Raw genomic sequence first — 18,490 nt, 5'->3', positions numbered from 1 at the left:
AAATGGATTGTGGTGATGGCTGCACAACTCTGTGAAGATCCTAAAAGACCAACCACTGAACTGTACACTTTAAATTGGTGAATTGTACAGTATATGAATTAGAGCTCAATAAAGTTGCTATAAAAAAAGAATATAACACTTACCATTTTCTATGTCCACAGCACGAGCCTGCCCACCTCAGTGCACTGGCTTCTGCTGCTCGTCCTCCACCTACTTGTGCTCACAAACACATGCTGGTGTGCTCTGACCTCCAAGCCCAGGCTGTACACATGGTTTCTGTTTTGGAAGCTGCACTCTCCGGCCAATCATCTCTACCTTTCCATTTCAGAAAATGTTTACCTCATCTAAACACTCAAACCAGGCTAAGTTTCCCCAACGGACCTCTGTACGTCTTGACAGTTGGTTTACCTAAACCTGGATCCAACCATAAATAGCATCTGCTTTTGATTCTTTCTTTTCTCTTCTTTTTTTAAAAAAAATTTATCTATTTATGTATTTCTTTTTGGCTGCATTGGGTTTTTGTTGCTGCGTGCGGGCTTTCTCTAGTTGCAGTGAGTGGGGGCTACTCTTCGTTGCAATGCGTGGGCTTCTCATTGTGGTGGCTTATCTTGTTGCAGAACACAGCCTCTAGATGCACGGGCTTCAGCAGTTGCAGCACACAGGCTCAGTAGTTGCGGTGTGCAGGCTCAAGAGCGCAGGCTCAGTAGTTGTGTCGCACAGGCTTAGTTGCTCCACGGCATGTGGGATCTTCCCGGACCAGGGTTCAAACCCGTGTCCCCTGCATTTGCAGGCGGATTCTTAACCACTGCGTCACCAGGGAAGTCCCTGTTTCTGATTCTTGACACACAGTAGGTCTTAGAGCTCCAGCACCACGCTCGGGCATCAGGTGCTCAGCAGAGCTGGTGCAGCAGACAGAGCCCGCCCTGCACGAGCCAGGTAACCCAGACAAGCTGCTTGCTTCTTTGTGCCTGTTCTGTTTCATTTCTACGAGCAGCTCTACCCCAAGGCAGATAACAAGAGGTGGTCACGTGAAGCCCGTGGTGATGCCCAGTTCACGCGAGAGCTCACACAGGAAACCCGCCCCAACCACTCCACCTGTGAAGTTCCCAAGCATCGTCCTCACCAAAACCTCGCCCTCCACGAGCATCACCTGCATCATTTAACAAAAGGGGACAGGAACCCTTCTGGGCCCACCTGTCAGGGCCCTGACCCACAGGAGGGCTGAGCCTGAGGACAGAGAGGTTCTTACTCAGAGCACCGTCCACAGGAACCACCGGGGCCCGAGGGAGCGCCCTACAGGATTCACGGGAGCTGACCACGAATGGGGGTGCCAACAGCAAGGTCTGGGGTCAGAGGCTGCGCCTGCATCCTGGATGCCCACCCAATCCCCTCCCGCACCTATACCACAAACACAGGATTTTCCCACAGAATGCCACCCAACAGTGAGCAGCCACCCCGTCCCCATGGCCTGGCACCCTGCCCTCCAGCAGCGTCCCCACTGGGAGCCACCCCCCAGGGCCTTACCCGAGTCTTGGCCTTCAGAAACACGTGGCTCTCCATGTCCTTGCTGGATTTACTGTGGGCCACACCAGCCTTCCTCATGGCATCCTCTCTGGAACACAAAGGAGGAGAGATGTTGACACAGGCTCCCTGGCCAGCAGGCCCACGGATGTGGCCTGGCCCACCAGCCTGGTTGAGGCCCAGGAGAGGCACGAAGGGGGGGGCTCTCAGCACAGCGATGAAAGGCAGCTGAGCAAAGGAGAAGGCGGGCAGCGCCACGAGAAGGAAGGAACAGGAAAGGCGGTCACCATGAAACAAAGCAGCCACCCCGCTTGAGCGGGCAGAGGGGCCAGGCCCAGAGGCTCCTCACAACCAGCACATTAAACAACAGGGCGTCCAGCTGGCCTCCATTTCCTGCCCTCTACGTGACCTGAGCCCCCACCCAACTCTGGCGTCAAGAGCAGTGGGACCCTTGCTCTGGAAGCCTCCTCTGCTGGAAAAAAGGGGCCATGCCAGTCACCTCTCAGTTCCTCCCAAGGCAAAGGTCCCTGTGTCGGACATGCAGCTCCTCCCAGTGGGACCAAGGAGATGAGCCCGACCTCAACAACTTCCAGCTGGGGGCAGGAGACCACACAAATGCCAACACATGCATGGCAAGACACGGAATGTGACCCCAGGTTTTCATCACATGATGCTCTGCTGCACATGGCTAAGCCCGACCTCCTCTGGATGGTAGCACACATTCCCCCACCCCCACCCCGCCCCCAGACGAAGGTAAGGATAGGTGCGCATTTGTTAGAAAGGAAGGAGCACATCAGGCTCAGGTCCACAAGCCTGGCCCCTCTGCTCACAGCCCGCCTTCTTCTCCACAGGATGGGTCTCCCGACCTGTCTTCCCAGCGCTGGGCTCACTGATAAAGACCCCCCTCTCCCAAGGGAATCCAACAAGCCTAGTCCAGCCGGTGCTGGAAGGCTTTCTGATGGCTCCAAACACACGCACACACCCTGGGTACTGAAAGAGCGTGCACATGGGCTGCAGGATCACATTCGTGATCCCGAGAGAAACCCCAGACAAGAGGCTAAATGCTGAGATGGATAAATCTGTACTAACGTATAAAGAAAGATAAAATGCTGCTGACTACCACACTGCCAGATTCCACATGTGAGGCCAGAGTCCCCACCTCCCGCCTGCTTCCCTGAGCCTGCACCAGGGCCAGGAGGCAGCAACGGGTTCCCGCTGGAGAAGCATCCAGAGTAGAGCAGATGCTCGCACGAGGGGATGTGTGACCAGGATCAAAGAGAGGCAAAAGGAAGGATGCAGGAGGACAAGGCGAGACCCTGACAGGCCAGCGGGACCTGGCGCTCAGGGGCTGAGGCCAGCGGAGCAGGCATCCCACGTGCGAACGTGGGTTCTGAGCCCTCGAGCAGCTCCGACAAGTGACTGAGCAGACCTGTCTTCAAGGGGGGGTCTCCCCAGCACCCCCATCCCTCCTCCAACAGCCATATGAGGCTAACCCTACCACAGAGGCTTGCCCGAAGCTGAGGGCCACAGAGCCGCGGACCACTGGGGCAACCCCAAGGACAGCGGTAGACACATGGGGGGGCCGTGACGGCTGGCAGCTGGCTGAGAAGAGGCCCCAGGAGCCAGGTGAAGCGCAGAGTGGCCAAGAGGGGCGCAGACAGCCCTGCGTCACGAGCAGACGACCTGGGGGCTTGGCCAGGCACCTGGCTGGTGACAAATGGTCCTCCGAGCTGCTGGCAACAACTCTGAAGGGGGCAGGCTTGCAGGCCCCCCGCGGACACTGCATCTTGCCTGCAGCAGAGACCCTGGCACGTCCGCAGAGACAAGACAGACCTGTGCTTCGTGGTGGAGGGACCTTTCCAGGCCCAAAGACACCGGATCTCCTGGAGCAGGAGCCCTGGCCTGTCGTGGTCAGGGCAACGCCACAGACGATGGGGACGCACGGGCACCGGCTGTTAGTGACTCAAGAGCCTGAAGGGCATCAACTACGCAGGAGGCCAGAAACAGGTGTCTGTGGACAAGAATGGAACACAAGCAGCAGGCAGCGGGGCCTGGGTAACCACCCAGTTCTGCCTGGTGGTCTCAGCGTGCTCGTGCTCATTGTGCTCAGGGAAGGGGTCTCATGGCAGGGGCGGGGGGAAGGCTCTGCCAGGAGCACCAGCCACGTCCCCACTGCGCCCGCAGCGCCGCCCGAACAGGAGAACTGACAGGCACCCTGAACACTGTTCTCAGTTCTGCAAACCATACTGTTAAAAATGTTCTTGCTCTTGGGACTTCCCTGGCAGTCCAGTGGTTAAGACTCTGTACTTCCACTGCAGGGGGCACGGGTTTGATCCCCCGTCAGGGAACTAAGATCCCACATACCGTGCGGCACGGCCAAAAATTAAAAACAAAACAAAAACAAAAAACAAAAAACGTTCTTGCTCCTGTTTTCAGTCTGCAGATCATACTCCATAAAATAGAAGATGAGACAAAAAAGGAAGCAGGCAGTTCTGCTGTTCTAATCCTCCGCTTTCCCCCAAGGAAAGGGCCTGTCATTTTCCGCCACCTCAGCATTTTGTCAGAGGCGCCATCCATCCGGGCTCTGACCACAACGTACTGCATCTCACGCGCCTGCACAGGTGCCGGCTCCCTCCTTCGCACTCAGGACCCATGGGCTCCTGGGCCTCCGCCCCCAGATAACAGGCTTCTGCTGGCAACTGTCAATAAATGACTGTCAATAAACACAGTCAAACTAGCACAACTGGGGCAGAGGGAGAGCCTCAGAAGCCTGGAGGGAGGAACGTGAGCACGTGGTCTGCCCCACAGGCGAGACCCCGGCCACAGGTCCAGTACCTTGGCGGCTGTCAGGGAGGCATCAGTACCATGAGAGACAGAAGGGCTGTCTGCAGGCCACGGCCTGGGCGGACCAGCCCTGACAAGATGATTGGGGGCTGAGAGCACGCAGCCCTCACTGAGACCCAGGCTCCACAAGGCACCTGGGGGTGGGAGAGGGTTGGGGGGGCTGCCCCTGCTCCACAGCCACCCGTCTGCCAGGCAGAGCTCCACTGGTCTCTGGTCCAGACCTGACCCACCACCCGGGCCCCGTGAGTCCCCCACCTGGAGCCCAGACCCCACCTGTGGTGACACACCAAGAAAACACCCAGGGCTTCCCTGGTGGCACAGTGGTTGAGAGTCCGCCTGCCGATGCAGGGGACACGGGTTCGTGCCCCGGTCCGGGAAGATCCCACATGCCGCAGAGCGGCTGGGCCCATGAGCCATGGCTGCTGAGCCTGCGCGTCCGGAGCCTGTGCTCCGCAACGGGAGACACCACAGCAGTGAGAGGCCCGCATACCGCAAAAAAAAAGAAAAAGAAAACATCCAACAGCCTGAGCTCTGTGCCCCACAATGGTCCAGACGGGATGCCCGGGAGCCTCCTCTTCGCTTCCGGATTCTGAACGCCATTCCCTGCAGTTCAATCCTCACCGCATGTCACACTGCACCCGTGGCCATCCCTGTGGTGGCCTCTGTCTCCAGGCCCCACCCCATCCCCACCCCCTCGTCAGCTCCCCAAGCCTCTGCCCAAGTCCATGTCCCGCCTGCCTCAAGGGCCTTCCTCCTCAGCAGCAAGGCAGGCAGCCCGTCCAGCGAGGAGGCCCCTCCCCTCCCTCACCCACTCTGCTCGTTCTCCCAGGGCGGCTCTCTCCCTAGCCCTGCCCGCTGGGCCCTCCGACCTCGTACTTACGCAGCACCCCTATTCTCTGCCTCACGGAAACCCTGTGGTCACTCTGACCACACCCACGGCACCTCCTGTGGAAATCGCTGGCTTCCTGTCTGTCCCACGAACACCTGGAGAACAGACCATGGCATCCACCTCTGCGTGCTGCAGGCGGTCATCTGTGTCAATTTTTTATAACATGAGGGATGGCGACACCATGTACTTTGACGGACACGACATGCAGAACCCAGAACTGCTGTGACAGGCTCAGGGGACACCAAGCCTGGCACAGGCACGTCCCAGTGGTAGAGGCCAGGGGGCTTGGGGAAAGGCCTGTGCTGGGCAGATGGACCTGGCAGGAAGCAGAGAAGGGAGGGCCTGGGCTCCGATCACTTGTACAGAACACACAGACCGGGGATCAAGTTCCACCCTGACCACTGGCCAGCTCTGGGTCCTGGAGGCACTCCACCCCCAGGCACATCCTCTCCATAAAGGATGCTCAGAAGGGACTGAGGCTAGGATGAAGGGCGCTAGGACAGGTCCAGCCTCAGCACACCTGCTCCTCCTCACCTCCGCCCTGTCTCCAAAGTGGGAAACTCAATTTGTCGACTGGAGTCCAGTCCTCATCCCCGACACTGGAATCTGCAGAGGAAAGGCAAACACCCAGCCCACTGTGTGTCCCTGGGCAGGTGCGCCTGGACGTAAGCTCGACGTGCACTCAGGCTTCCGTCTGCCCTCACTGCCCACCACACCCCCCCTGCCAGTGATCCCCGAGGGAGGCGCCACCTTGAGGTGCCTGTGTGTCCTCTCCTACAGAGGGAGGACAGTGACAATGCCACCTCACGGGGTTGTCCTGAGGATTACAGCAGTAACATCATCAGGCACACTGGCACGGGAAGCACCAGGGTGTTAAGGAAATCAGTCAGAGAACAGTCTCGCCTGACTCTCCCACCTATGTTCCCTTCTCTCCTTACCCCACCCTCCTCAATGCTGCCTCCCCGGTCCAACAGAAGCTGAGTTCCTGGGAGCCCAAGTTCCTTGGCTCTGTGCCAGTGTCTAAACTCCTGGCCTCAGGCAGACGGGATGCCCTCCACCCACCCAAAGACTTTCATTCTGCCCAGAGGCATCTTCCCCTGATTTGAAAACCATGACACCCGTCAACCAACTGACCTCTCATGGATGTAAGTTTTTGCCAGCCCTGCTCCACCCTCGAGGAGAAGCTTCCTGGTGAAGTACCGCCTGTGTGTGCAGTCTGTTCACCAAACTGGGACAGGAGCCTGCAGCTGGTGTGTGCAACCCTTCAACCAGTGTAAGATCCCAAACCACAAAAGTACTGGAAGACAACAGGAGGACAGTTACATACCCAGCATCAGGAGGAGGAAGGCTTTCCTAAGCACATCGCCCAAAGTAAACGCCAAAAAGGGGAAAAGATTTTACCAGATGGAAAACAGATTCCTCACACATTTTTATCAGCCACCAACCAGAGAGATAAGAAAAAGGTATCTGAACCTCAGCACCTCAAGCCCTGCCCTGACATCTGAGGAGGGGTGCTGAGGGCAGCCCCCACCCCACTCTCAGCCAGGGCCTGTGTGTCTGAGCTCCCCACACTTGTGGCACAGCCCTAGGTGATGTTTGTTTGGTAAAGCACAGCTCAGGTCAGCACAAGAGAGAAAACTGTCCCACCCTCCCTAAATGCCAGTTGGGCCCATGCATTCCACAGATGTGGCCAGCCCAAAGCTTCTGTACCTGCCCAGCACCAAGGAATCCTGGGAGCCTGCCTCCAGACGAGATAGGAGGGGAAGACAGACCAGAGGAAAACAAATCACCACAATGGCCCTGAGAGGGAAACACAACTCTGACAAATTCTCACTACATCTATGGGTTTCATATTTTCAAGTGAGAAAGGACCTATATTTCCTTTGGTTGGTCCCCCAAAATATTATACTCTCTGAGGCACCAAATTTTTTTAAAATCAGGAATTTATTTGGAGAGGAGGATGATAAAGGATCAGTCAGAATAAAAGAATACAGGTTCCAGGACTTCCCTGGTGGCGCAGTGGTTAAGAATCCGCCAGGAAGATCCAGGAAGATCCCACATGCCGCAGAGCAATGAAGCCCATGTGCCATAACTACTGAGGCTGTGCTCTAGAGCCCGCGAGCTACAACTACTAAGCCCGCGTGCCACAACTACTGAAGCCCACGTGCCTAGAGCCCGTACTCCGCAACAAGAGAAGCCACCGCAATGAGAAGCCCACGCACTACAACGAAGAGTAGTCCCCACTCGCCACAACTAGAGAAAGCCCGCATGTAGCAACGAAGACTTAACACAGCCAAAAATAAATTAATTAATTAAAAAAAAGTACAGGTTCCAATGTAAGGTCTGGCTCTCCAAAAAGAGGAAACCCATCTGCAGAAGACACATGATGGGTGAGGTGCTAGCTTAAGTCATAATCCAAATACGCTCCCTGCAATAATTTCATTTTAAAAATAAAATTAAATGAGATATGAACCTCCAGGTTGGAAAGGGGGACTGAATCTGAGTGTCTAATTTCCAGTTGCCTTCACAGTGCCCCGATATGAGAGTGAGCAGCCAACCAAGGGCTCCCAGACACCTAACATGGCAGATAAAGACCCTGCAAGAAACTCAGCAGGAAGAAAACAGAAACTATCTCAATATCCAAGTAGATAAGACATAGCATCCATTTAACAAGAACAAGATGCTATAAAACCAGAAAAGTCAGATTACAACAACAACAAAAAAGTTCTTACAAATAAAAGCCTATTAGATGTTAGCAGCAAAGGGTCAGAGATAAAATTGAAGAAATCTCCCACAGAGCAGAGCTAGAAGACAAAGAGATGGAAAACAGGAGATAAAAGATAAAATAAAAAGAAGGTAGGAGATTGGTTCAAGATGGTGGAGTAGAAGGACTTGCGCTCACTCCCTCTTGCAAGAGCACCAGAATCACAACTAACTGCTGAACGATCATCGACAGGAAGACACTGCAACTCACCAAAAAAGATACCACACATCCAAAGACAAAGGAGAAGCCACAATGAGATGGTAGTAGGGGCGCAATCACAATAAAATCAAATCCCATGACTGTTGGGTGGGTAACTCACAAACTGGAGAACACTTATATCACAAAAGCCCACCCACTGGAGTGAAGGTTCTGAGCCCCACATCAGGCTTCCCAACCTGGGGGTCCGGCAACGGGAGGAGGAATTCCTAGAGAATCAGACTTTGAAGGCTAGCAGGATTTGATTGCAGGACTTCGACAGGACTGGGGGAAACAGAGACTCCACTCTTGGAGGACACACACAAAGTAGTGTGCGCATCAGGACCCAGGGGAAGGAGCAGTGACGCCATAGGAGACTGAACCAGACCTACCTGCTAGTGTTGGAGGGTCTCCTGCAGAGGCGGGGGATGGCTGTGGCTCACTGTGAGGACAAGGACACTGGCAGCAGAAGTTCTGGGAAGTGCTCCTTGGCGTGAGCCCTCCCAGAGCCCACCACTGGTCCCACCAGAGAGCTGGGTAGGCTCCAGTGTTGGGTCGCCTCAGGCCAAACAACCAACAGGGAGGGAAACCAGCCCCACCCATCAGCAGACAAGCGGATTAAAGTTTTACTGAGCTCTGCCCACCAGAGCAACACCCAACTCTACTCACCACCAGTCCCTCCCATCAAGAAACTTGCACAAGCCTCTTAGATAGCCTCATCCACCAGAAGGCAGACAGCAGAGGCAAGAAGAACTACAATCCTGCAGCCTGTGCAACAAAAACCACATTCACAGAAAGATAGACAAGATGAAAAGGCAGAGCGCTATGTACCAGATGAAGGAACAAGATAAAACCCCAGAAAAACAACTAAATGGAGATAGGCAACCTTCCAGAAAAAGAATTCAGAGTAATGATAGTGAAGATGATCCAGGACCTCAGAAAAAGAATGGAGGCAAAGATCAAGAAGATACAAGAAATGTTTAACAGAGACCTAGAAGAATTAAAGAACACCTAGAAGAATTAAAGAACAAACAAACAGAGATGAACAATACAATAACTGAAATGAAAAATACACTAGAAGGAATCAATAGCAGAATAACTGACGCAGAAGAACAGACAAGTGACCTGGAAGACAGAATGGTGGAATTCACTGCCACAGAACAGAATAAAGAAAAAAGAATGAAAAGAAATGAAGACAGCTTAAGAGACCTCTGGGAAAACATTAAACACAACAACATTCACAATATAGGGGGTCCCAGAAGGAGAAAAGAAAGAGAAAGGACCCGAGAAAATATCTGAAGAGATTATAGTCGAAAGCTTCCCTAACATGGGAAAGGAAATAGCCACCCAAGTCCAGGAAGTACACAGAGTCCTAGGCAGGATAAATCCAAGGAAAAACATGCCGAGACACACAGTAATCAAACTGACAAAAATTAAAGACAAAGAAAAATTATTGAAAGCAACAAGGGAAAAACAAAAAATAACATACAAGGGAACTCCCATAAGGTTAACAGCTAATTTCTCAGCAGAAACTCTACAAGCCAGAAGGGAGTGGCATGATATATTTAAAGTGATGAAAGGGAAGAAACTACAACCAAGATTACTCTACCTGGCAAGGATCTCATTCAGATTCGATGGAGAAATCAAAAGCTTTACAGACAAGCAAAAGCTAAGAGAATTCAGTACCACCAAACCAGCTCTACAACAAATGCTAAAGGAACTTCTCTAAGTTGGAAACACAAGAGAAGAAAAGGACCTACAAAAACAAACCCATAACAATTAAGAAAATGGTAATAGGAACGTATATCAATAATTACTTTAAATGTGAATGGATTAAATGCTCCAATCAAAAGATACAGGTTCACTGAATGGACACAAAAACAAGACCCATATATATGCTGTCTACAAGAGAACCACGTCAGACCTAGGGACAGATACAGACTGAAAGTGAGGGGATGGAAAAAGATATTCCATGCAAATGGAAATCAAAAGAAAGCTGGAGTAGCAATACTCATATCAGATAAAACAGACTTTAAAATAAAGAATGTTATAAGAGACAAGGAAGGACACTACATAATGATCAAGGGATCAATCCAAGAAGAATATATAACAATTATAAATATATATGCACCCAACACAGGAGCACCTCAATACATAAGGCAACTGCTAACAGCTATAAAAGAGGAAATCGACAGTAACACAATAATAGTGGGGGCCTCTTAACACCTCACTTACACCAATGGACAGATCATCCATACAGAAAATTAATAAGGAAACACAAGCTTTAAATGACACAATAGGCCAGATAGATTTAATTGATATTTATAGGACATACCATCCAAAAACAGCAGATTATACTTTCTTCTCAAGTGCACATGGAACATTCTCCAGGATAGGTCACATCTTGGGCCACAAATCAAGCCTCGGTAAATTTAAGAAAATTGAAATATCAAGCATCTTTTCCAACCACAACATTATGAGATTAGAAATCAATTACAGGGAAGAAAATGTAAAAAATACAAACATATGGAGGTTAAACAATACGTTACTAAATAACCAAGAGATCACTGAAGAAATCAAAGAGGAAATAAATAAATACCTAGAGACAAATTACAATGAAAACACAATGATCCGAAACCTATGGGATGCAGCAAAAGCAGTTCTAAAAGGGAAGTTTATAGCAATACAAGCCTACCTCAAGAAACAAGAAAAATCTCAAACAAACAATCTAATCTTAACCTAAAGGAACTAGAGAAAGAAGAACAAACAAAACCCAAAGTTAGTAGAAGGAAAGAAATCATAAAGATCAAAGCAGAAATAAATGAAATAGAAACAAAGAAAACAATAGCAAAGATCAATAAAACTAAAAGCTGGTTCTTTGAGAAGATAAACAAAATTGATAAACCATTAGCTAGACTCATCAAGAGAAAGAGGGAGAGGACTCAAATCAATAAAATTAGAAATGAAAAAGGAGGAGTTACAACAGACACTGCAGAAATACAAAGCATCCTAAGAGACTACAAGCAACTCTATGCCAATAAAATGGGCAACCTGGAAGAAATGGACAAATTCTTAGAAAGGTATAACCTTCCAAGACTGAACCAGGAAGAAACAGAAAATATGAGCAGACCAATCACAAGTAATGAAATTGAAACTGTGATTAAAAATCTTCCAACAAACAGAAGTCCAGGACCATATGGCTTCACAGGTGAATTCTATTAAACATTTAGAGAAGAGCTAACACCCATCCTTCTCAAACTCTTCCAAAAAATTGCAGAGGAAGGAACACTCCCAAACTCATTCTATGAGGTCACCATCACCTTAATACCCAAACCAGATAAAGATCCTACAAATAAAGAAAATTACCAACCAACATCACTGATGACTATAAATGCAAAAATCCTCAACAAAATACTAGCAAACAGAGTCCAACAACACATTAAAAAGATCAGACACCATGATCAAGTGGGATTCATCCCAGGGATGCAAGGATTCTTCAATATATGCAAATCAATCAATGTGATACACCATATTAACAAACTGAAGAATAAAAACCATATGATCATCTCAATAGATGCAGAAGAAGCTCTTGACAAAATTCAACCCCCGATTTATGATAAAAACTCTCCAGAATGGGCTTCCCTGGTGGCGCAGTGGTTGAGACTCCACCTGCCGATGCAGCAGACATGGGTTCGGGCCCGGTCTGGGAAGATCCCACATGCCGCGGAGCGGCTAGGCCCGTGAGCCATGGCTGCTGAGCCTGCATGTCCAGAGCCTGTGCTCTGCAACGGGAGAGGCCACAACAGTGAGAGGCTCACGTAACGCAAAAAAAAAAAAAAAAAAAAAAACTCTCCAGAAAGTGGGCATAAAGGGAACCTACCTCAACATAATAAAGGCCATATATGACAAACCCACAGCAAACGTCATTCTCAATGGTGAAAAACTGAAAGCATTTCCTCTAAGATCAGGAATAAGACAAGGACATCCACTCTCACCACTATTATTCAACATAGTTTTGGAAGTCCTAGCCACAGCAATCAGAGAAGAAAAAGAAATAAAAGGAATACAAATTGGAAAAGAAGTAAAACTGTCACTCTTTGCAGATGACATGATACTATATAGAATCCTAAAGATGCCACCAGAAAACTACTAGAGCTAATCAATGAATTTGGTAAAGCTGCAGGATACAAAATTAATGCACAGAAATCTCTTGCATTCCTATACACTAACGATGAAAAATCTGAAGGAGAAATTAAGAAAACACTCCCATTTACCACTGCAACAAAAAGAATAAAATACCTAGGAATAAACCTACCTAAGGAGACAAAAGACCTGTATGCAGAAAACTATAAGACACTGATGAAATTAAAGATGATACAAACAGATGGAGAGATATACCATGCTCTTGGATTGGAAGAATCAATATTGACTATACTACCCAAAGCAATCTACAGATTCAATGCAATCCCTATCCCTATCAAATTACCAATGGCATTTTTTTTACAGAACTAGAACAAAAAATCTTAAAATTTGTATGGAGACACAAAAGACCCCGAATATCCAAAGCAGTCTTGAGGGAAAAAAAATGGAGCTGAAGGAATCAGACTCCCTGACTTCAGACTATACTACAAAGCTACAGTAATCAAGACAATATGGTACTGGCACAAAAACAGAAATATAGATCAATAGAACAGGATAGAAAGCCCAGAGATAAACCCACGCACCTATGGTCAACTAATCTATGACAAAGGAGGCAAGGATATACAATGGGGAAAAGACATTCTCTTCAATAAGTGGTGCTGGGAAAACTGGAGAGCTACATGTAAAAGAATGAAATTAGAACACGCCCTAACACCATACACAAAAATAAACTCAAAATGGATTAAAGACCTAAATGTAAGACCGGACACTATAAAACTCTTAGAGGAAAACATAGGAAGCACACCCTTTGACATAAATCACAGCAAGACCTTTTTTGATCCACCTCCTAGAGTAATGGAAATAAAAACAAAAATAAACAAATGGGACCTGCTGAAACTTAAAAGCTTTTACACAGCAAAGGAAAACATAAACAAGACGAAAAGACAACCCTCAGAATGGGAGAAAATATTTGCAAATGAACCAACGGACAACGGATTAATCTCTAAAATATATAAACAGCTCATGCAGCTCAATATTAAAAAAACAAACAACCCAATCAAAAAATGGGCAGAAGACCTAAACAGACATTTCTCCAAAGACATACAGATGGCCAAGAAGCACATGAAAACCTGCTCAAAATCACTAATTATTAGAGAAATGCAAATCAAAACTACAATGAGGTATCACCTCACACCAGTTAGAATGGGCATCATCAGAATATCTACAAACAACAAATGCTGGAGAGGATGTGGAGAAAAGGGAAACCTCTTGCACTGTTGGTGGGAATGTAAGTTGATACAGCCACTATGGAGAACAGTATGGAGGTTCCTTAAAAAACTAAAAATAGAACTACCTTATGACCCAGCAATCCCACTACTGGGCATATACCCAGAGAAAACCATAATTCAAAAAGACACATGCACCCCAATGTTCATTGCAGCACTATTTACAATAGCCAGGTCATGGAAGCAACCTAAATGCCCATCAACAGACGAATGGATAAAAAAGATGTGGTACTTATATACAATGGAATATTAGCCATAAAAAGGAACGAAACTGGGTCATTTGTAGAGACGTGGATGGATCTAGAGACTGTCATACAGAGTGAAGTAAGTCAGAAAGAGAAAAACAAATATCGTATATTAATGCATATACGTGGAACCTGGAAAAATGGTACAGATGAACCGGTTTACAGGGCAGAAATAGAGACACAGATGTAGAGAACAAACGTATGGATACCAAGGGGGGAAAGTGGCGGGGGTGGTGGTGGTGGTGTGATGAATTGGGAGATTGGGATTGACATATATACGCTAATATGTATAAAATGGATAACTAATAAGAACCTGCCGTATAAAAAAATAAATTAAATAAAATTCAAAAAAAAAAAAAAGAGGGTCAAAGGGCCAGCTTTAAAGACATGGGGGGAGAGTGAATACAGGGCATGGAGGAAACGGGACTCCCTGGGAAATGACTGAAGGGACTTCCCCTGAAGCACCGCCAGTGAGTTTTGGGAGTAAGGCAAGTCGCCCTAAAGCTCACCTGAGAGGAGAAGCAACAGGCCAGCCCTGGAGGCAAGAAAGCAGCAGGAGAGGCTTCTCAATCCTTGAGGAAGCACCTCCGCCCTAGAAGTCCACATGCATCCAAACTGACATGGCCTCCCTGGAGCCCCTTTCCTGGAAGCTGGTAGAACAAGGCAGTGAACCAAAAAGAAGAAAACCCAGGATACAGGAAGCAAGAACCCCAACACTGGAGCCCTGCAGGAGACAAGCCCTGAGAGGGCCTCACCCTTGAGGCCTCCAGAAGGGAGGTGCAGAAGGACAGACAGCCCAGCAGTACCAAGCTTGTGATAACTGCACTGAGAGGTGACTGAAGACAGAGGAAGACTCAGCCGCAGGCACACAGAACTCTAGGCACATTTCTAAGAAGGCACGTTTTTCCCAGGGAGTGAAAACCATCACAGTCTGCCACTGTGTTCGGCTGTGAACGTCTGTCCATGTGTCCCTAAACACTAGCGCTCATTACCCATTTACCCAGAAGCTGAAACACTGGTGGACAAGGGAGAGGCAGAGATAACAGCTGCGTTCCCAGAGAAAGTCAACAGATAATCAGAAACTCATCACCGTGATGACCCATGCGTGCATGTGACTTAGAACCACGGACGCTGGCCAGAAAAGAAAGCCCCGGCCAGAAAAGAAAGCCCCGAGTCAAGGGGAGGACACAGTGAGTCGGGACCACCGCAGTCTCTTGTAAGTTGTTATCAGTCCTTGACTTTTAAAATTTATGCACAAATATTAGTTTGATAAAAATCAAATGACAGGGACTTCCCTGGTGGCGCAGTAGTTAAGAATCTGCCTGCCAATGCAGGGGACACGGGTTCGAGCCCTGGTCTGGGAAGATCCCACATGCCGCGGAGCAACTAAGCCCGCAAGCCACAGCTACTGAAGCCTGCGCACCTAAAGCCCATGCTCCGCAACAAGAGAAGCCACTGCAATGAGAAGCCCACGCACCTCAAAGAAAAGTAGCCCCTAGAGAAAGCCTGCGTACAGCAATGAAGACCCAACACAGCCAAAAAAATAAAATTAAAATAAATAAATTTAAAAAAAAATCAAATGACAAAATGCACCTAAAGAGTGTGCCACTGACTCTGCCATAAAGAAATATTCAAGGAACGCCAGCTATGAAGAAAGGCCTCCTTCGCCTTTCTATGCCTTCCCAACTCAGTCCACGCAGAGACAGGAAGCTCCGCTCCATCAGCAGTGCCCCCACCCACCTGCCCCAGCATTCTGCAGTTCTCCCAGGACCCCTTGGCCAGAGTGTGGTCAGAGGCACCGACCCAAGAGGGGCCATCGCACACCGCCCCCCACGGGACACGCAGCTTCCCCGGGGCTCAGACAGCCGACAGGGGGTCTTCTCTCGAGCCTGCCCCAGCACCCAGGTGGCTTCAGCTCGGAGTGAGGAAATGATGAGACACAGATGGTTTAGTCACCAACTGCAACCAGAGCAAACTACCTGTCCTTAACTCAGGGAGCCTGCTTCACCTCACTGCAGCTGGAAGCCTGTTTGCCAAACTACATCCCAGACTATGAGCCCTTCCTGTTCTCTTTCTCTTCACTTTCTTATCGGTTTAAGCTCCCCAATTTCTGCTTGCAAGATTTCTCAACCCTCGACAAATTAGATCAATGAAAGAACAACACCTAAAGATGCTACCGCTGCTCTTAAAGCATATGTCATTATTTGAGCTACAGAAGCTACACAAGTTTCATCATTTTCTCCATTCTGCGGGTTTGACCACAACAGAACCAGGATGCTGGAAAGACCTCTTGATCCATCCAGGCAGTGGCCTCTGGGCTCCAGGCCTTGGACCACTGTGGCTCCCCAGGTTCCAGCCCTGAGCGTGTCCCACTCACCACTGGGCAACCACGTGGTTAAGGACAGACTCTACCAACCCAAGAGCTTATTAAAATGCTTATCTCACGTGACTTTGTAAAATATTTCGGGGGAGGAAAGCCCTATCTTCCAGAGGTCTGCACTTGAGTCCCAGCAGTGAAAATCATACGGTATCTGGGAAGTGACTGAAGACAGTGCAGGACGGGGTGGAAAGGGATGGGTGAAACACTGGCCATATGATGCTAACTCTCCAAGTAGCTAGGAGACCATACTTCCATTATCCCTACTTCTGTGAAGGAAAAGTCCATAACAGAACTTTTAACAAGATAGGAAATAAAAGAGTTATCTCAAGCACACAGGATGACTGTGCAGAGATGCCTGAAGGAGGCTCACTCCCAAGAGTGCCCTGCAGTGGGGCCCTCTGGGCCATCACACGGGGAGCAACCATGCACTCCGAGTCTCCCTCGGCCTAGAGAGCTTGGGCCTCAGAAAGTGGGAACTGATAAGTCTCACAAAACCTGTTCCCATAACCAGAGGTTGGTCCAGTCCCTCCCCACCCAGACAGAGCCAGACTATGTGGAAGAGTCCTATCCGCCAGAAGACTTGCTGTGTCCAGTCTCATGTGAACCTGGGCCATGGGCACACAAGTCCCAGCCAGAGTCCCCCCAGGGGATGAACCTTGGCGGTGAGAAAGCCACCACTCAAACCTGAACTCAGAGTCTAATTCCACTTAAGAAACATGGGTCTGTGTGTGTGTTGGCATATTTAAAATACATACACATCAAGTCATATGCCCAAAGAAACAGGACTGGAGGAAAGAGATCAAAATGTCAGCAACAGCCATCTCTGAGCAGAGAGATCCCAGAAAATACCCTCCTGTTTTGAAATCATCTGCAACATTATCTGAAGAGAATGAAGTACCGCACCCACCAGCCCGGAACACACTGACTGAAACAGGAGGTGGAGACGTGCTGGCGCTGCCGGGACTGGCTTCCCTGCACCCACATCCTCTCCCTCCGCTCCACCCACATGCCCCTTGGGGACCCAGCGAGGCACTCCTACAGCTGACGCTCTTCCAGGTCTGCTCCCTGCTTCTCCCACAGGCAGCTGGACTTCTCTCCTCCAGAGGGTTGACACTCCACACACCCTGCACTTCGTCACATTGCACTCACCTCTCAGAAATTAGCACAGGATCAGGGCTCGCCTCCCTCACACCATCACCAATTCTGCAGCTTCCTTCCTGACAGATCTGTCCCTCCTAAGCCATCCCTTCCATTCCTACTGTCTCTGCACCCGGTGGGTCAATCTGAGTGCGCATTAACAATTAACAAAGTGATTGTTATGAAGGCAGCTTCCTTGACAACATTGGGTGTTGGCAAAGATGTCTAACAAGGGCAACCTCCCCACGTGGCTGGTGGGAATGTCAACTGGTATCACCTGGGAAAATCATTTTCCAGACGGTGCTGAAGCTGAAGGCCACCCCTGCACCTAGCCCTGGGGTCAGAGCCCAGAGAGCGAGTACTGTACTCACAGGAGACAGGACCCAAAGCGGCCCTGGTGCAGTGTTCACACAGCCAACAACTGGAACTAACCCCAATGTCTGTCAAACACACAACAGGACAGTACCGGGGGTGGGGGTGGGGGGCGTGGTCATGCAGTGGAATATCGGCATAAATAAGAACCTGCTGCCTACGAGGACAAACGTCACACACGTCACTCTGAACGGAAGAGTCCAGACCCAGGGTTGCAGAGCTTGGGATTCCAGTGACAGGAAATTCTGGAACAAACGTCTCCATGGCCCGGAAGTCAGGAGAGTGGGGCAGGGGCTGCACCGGCTGAAGCACAGGGTGCTGGGCCTGTTCAGGATGTAGTCTGGGCAGCTGGTGGGCATTTTCACAGTGACACGTGTCCTCAGGCCGCTCACTGCATGGGTGGGCTTTACTTCAATACAAAGAAACACTATGGGAGCCTGGTGAGGGCCCTTGAGCCTGGCCCCAGGACCTGCCCCAGCCCCACCCTCAGGTTTGGACTCCAATGGTCTGGGGTCTGAATTCCAACCCTGAACCCCTGGCAGGGATTTCCCGCTGCACAGTCTCAGGCCTGAATCCTCCCTGGCATGACTCACGGCAACCCGATGGGTGTGAAGGGCCTGCGGTGGCCCAAAAGGGCCTCGCAGGGCAAAGCTGGCATTCTCTCCACTTTATATCAGGGGCTCCAGCCCACACCCAGCAGCCAGATCACTTCCTCAC

The 18,490-nt window shown here is 49.6% G+C and overlaps 2 protein-coding genes across 7 annotated transcripts in view; both read right to left on the bottom strand.

Annotated features, from left to right (window-relative positions):
• THAP7 (THAP domain containing 7) overlaps positions 1-18,490 on the bottom strand; it is a 191,148-nt gene that overhangs the window by 136,820 nt on the left and 35,838 nt on the right. The gene's annotated exons all lie outside the window — the stretch shown is intronic.
• The window catches only part of MED15 (mediator complex subunit 15), a 61,530-nt gene that overhangs the window by 34,822 nt on the left and 8,218 nt on the right, over positions 1-18,490 (bottom strand). For 4 of the 6 annotated variants that reach the window (XM_079942291.1, XM_079942285.1, XM_079942289.1 and 1 more), the window contains exon 2: positions 1,525-1,612. In XM_079942291.1, coding sequence (XP_079798417.1) covers positions 1,525-1,612 — 88 coding nt within the window. Of the gene's footprint in view, positions 1-1,524; positions 1,613-3,354; positions 3,459-6,388; positions 6,552-18,490 lie in introns of those variants that run through there. The other 2 variants (XM_079942287.1, XM_079942288.1) reach the window with 2 other exon arrangements.

Source organism: Stenella coeruleoalba (assembly GCF_951394435.1).
Source record: "Stenella coeruleoalba genome assembly, chromosome: 14".
Classification (NCBI taxonomy): Eukaryota; Metazoa; Chordata; class Mammalia; order Artiodactyla; family Delphinidae; genus Stenella; species Stenella coeruleoalba.
This window is presented reverse-complemented; position numbering and strand designations above follow the sequence as displayed.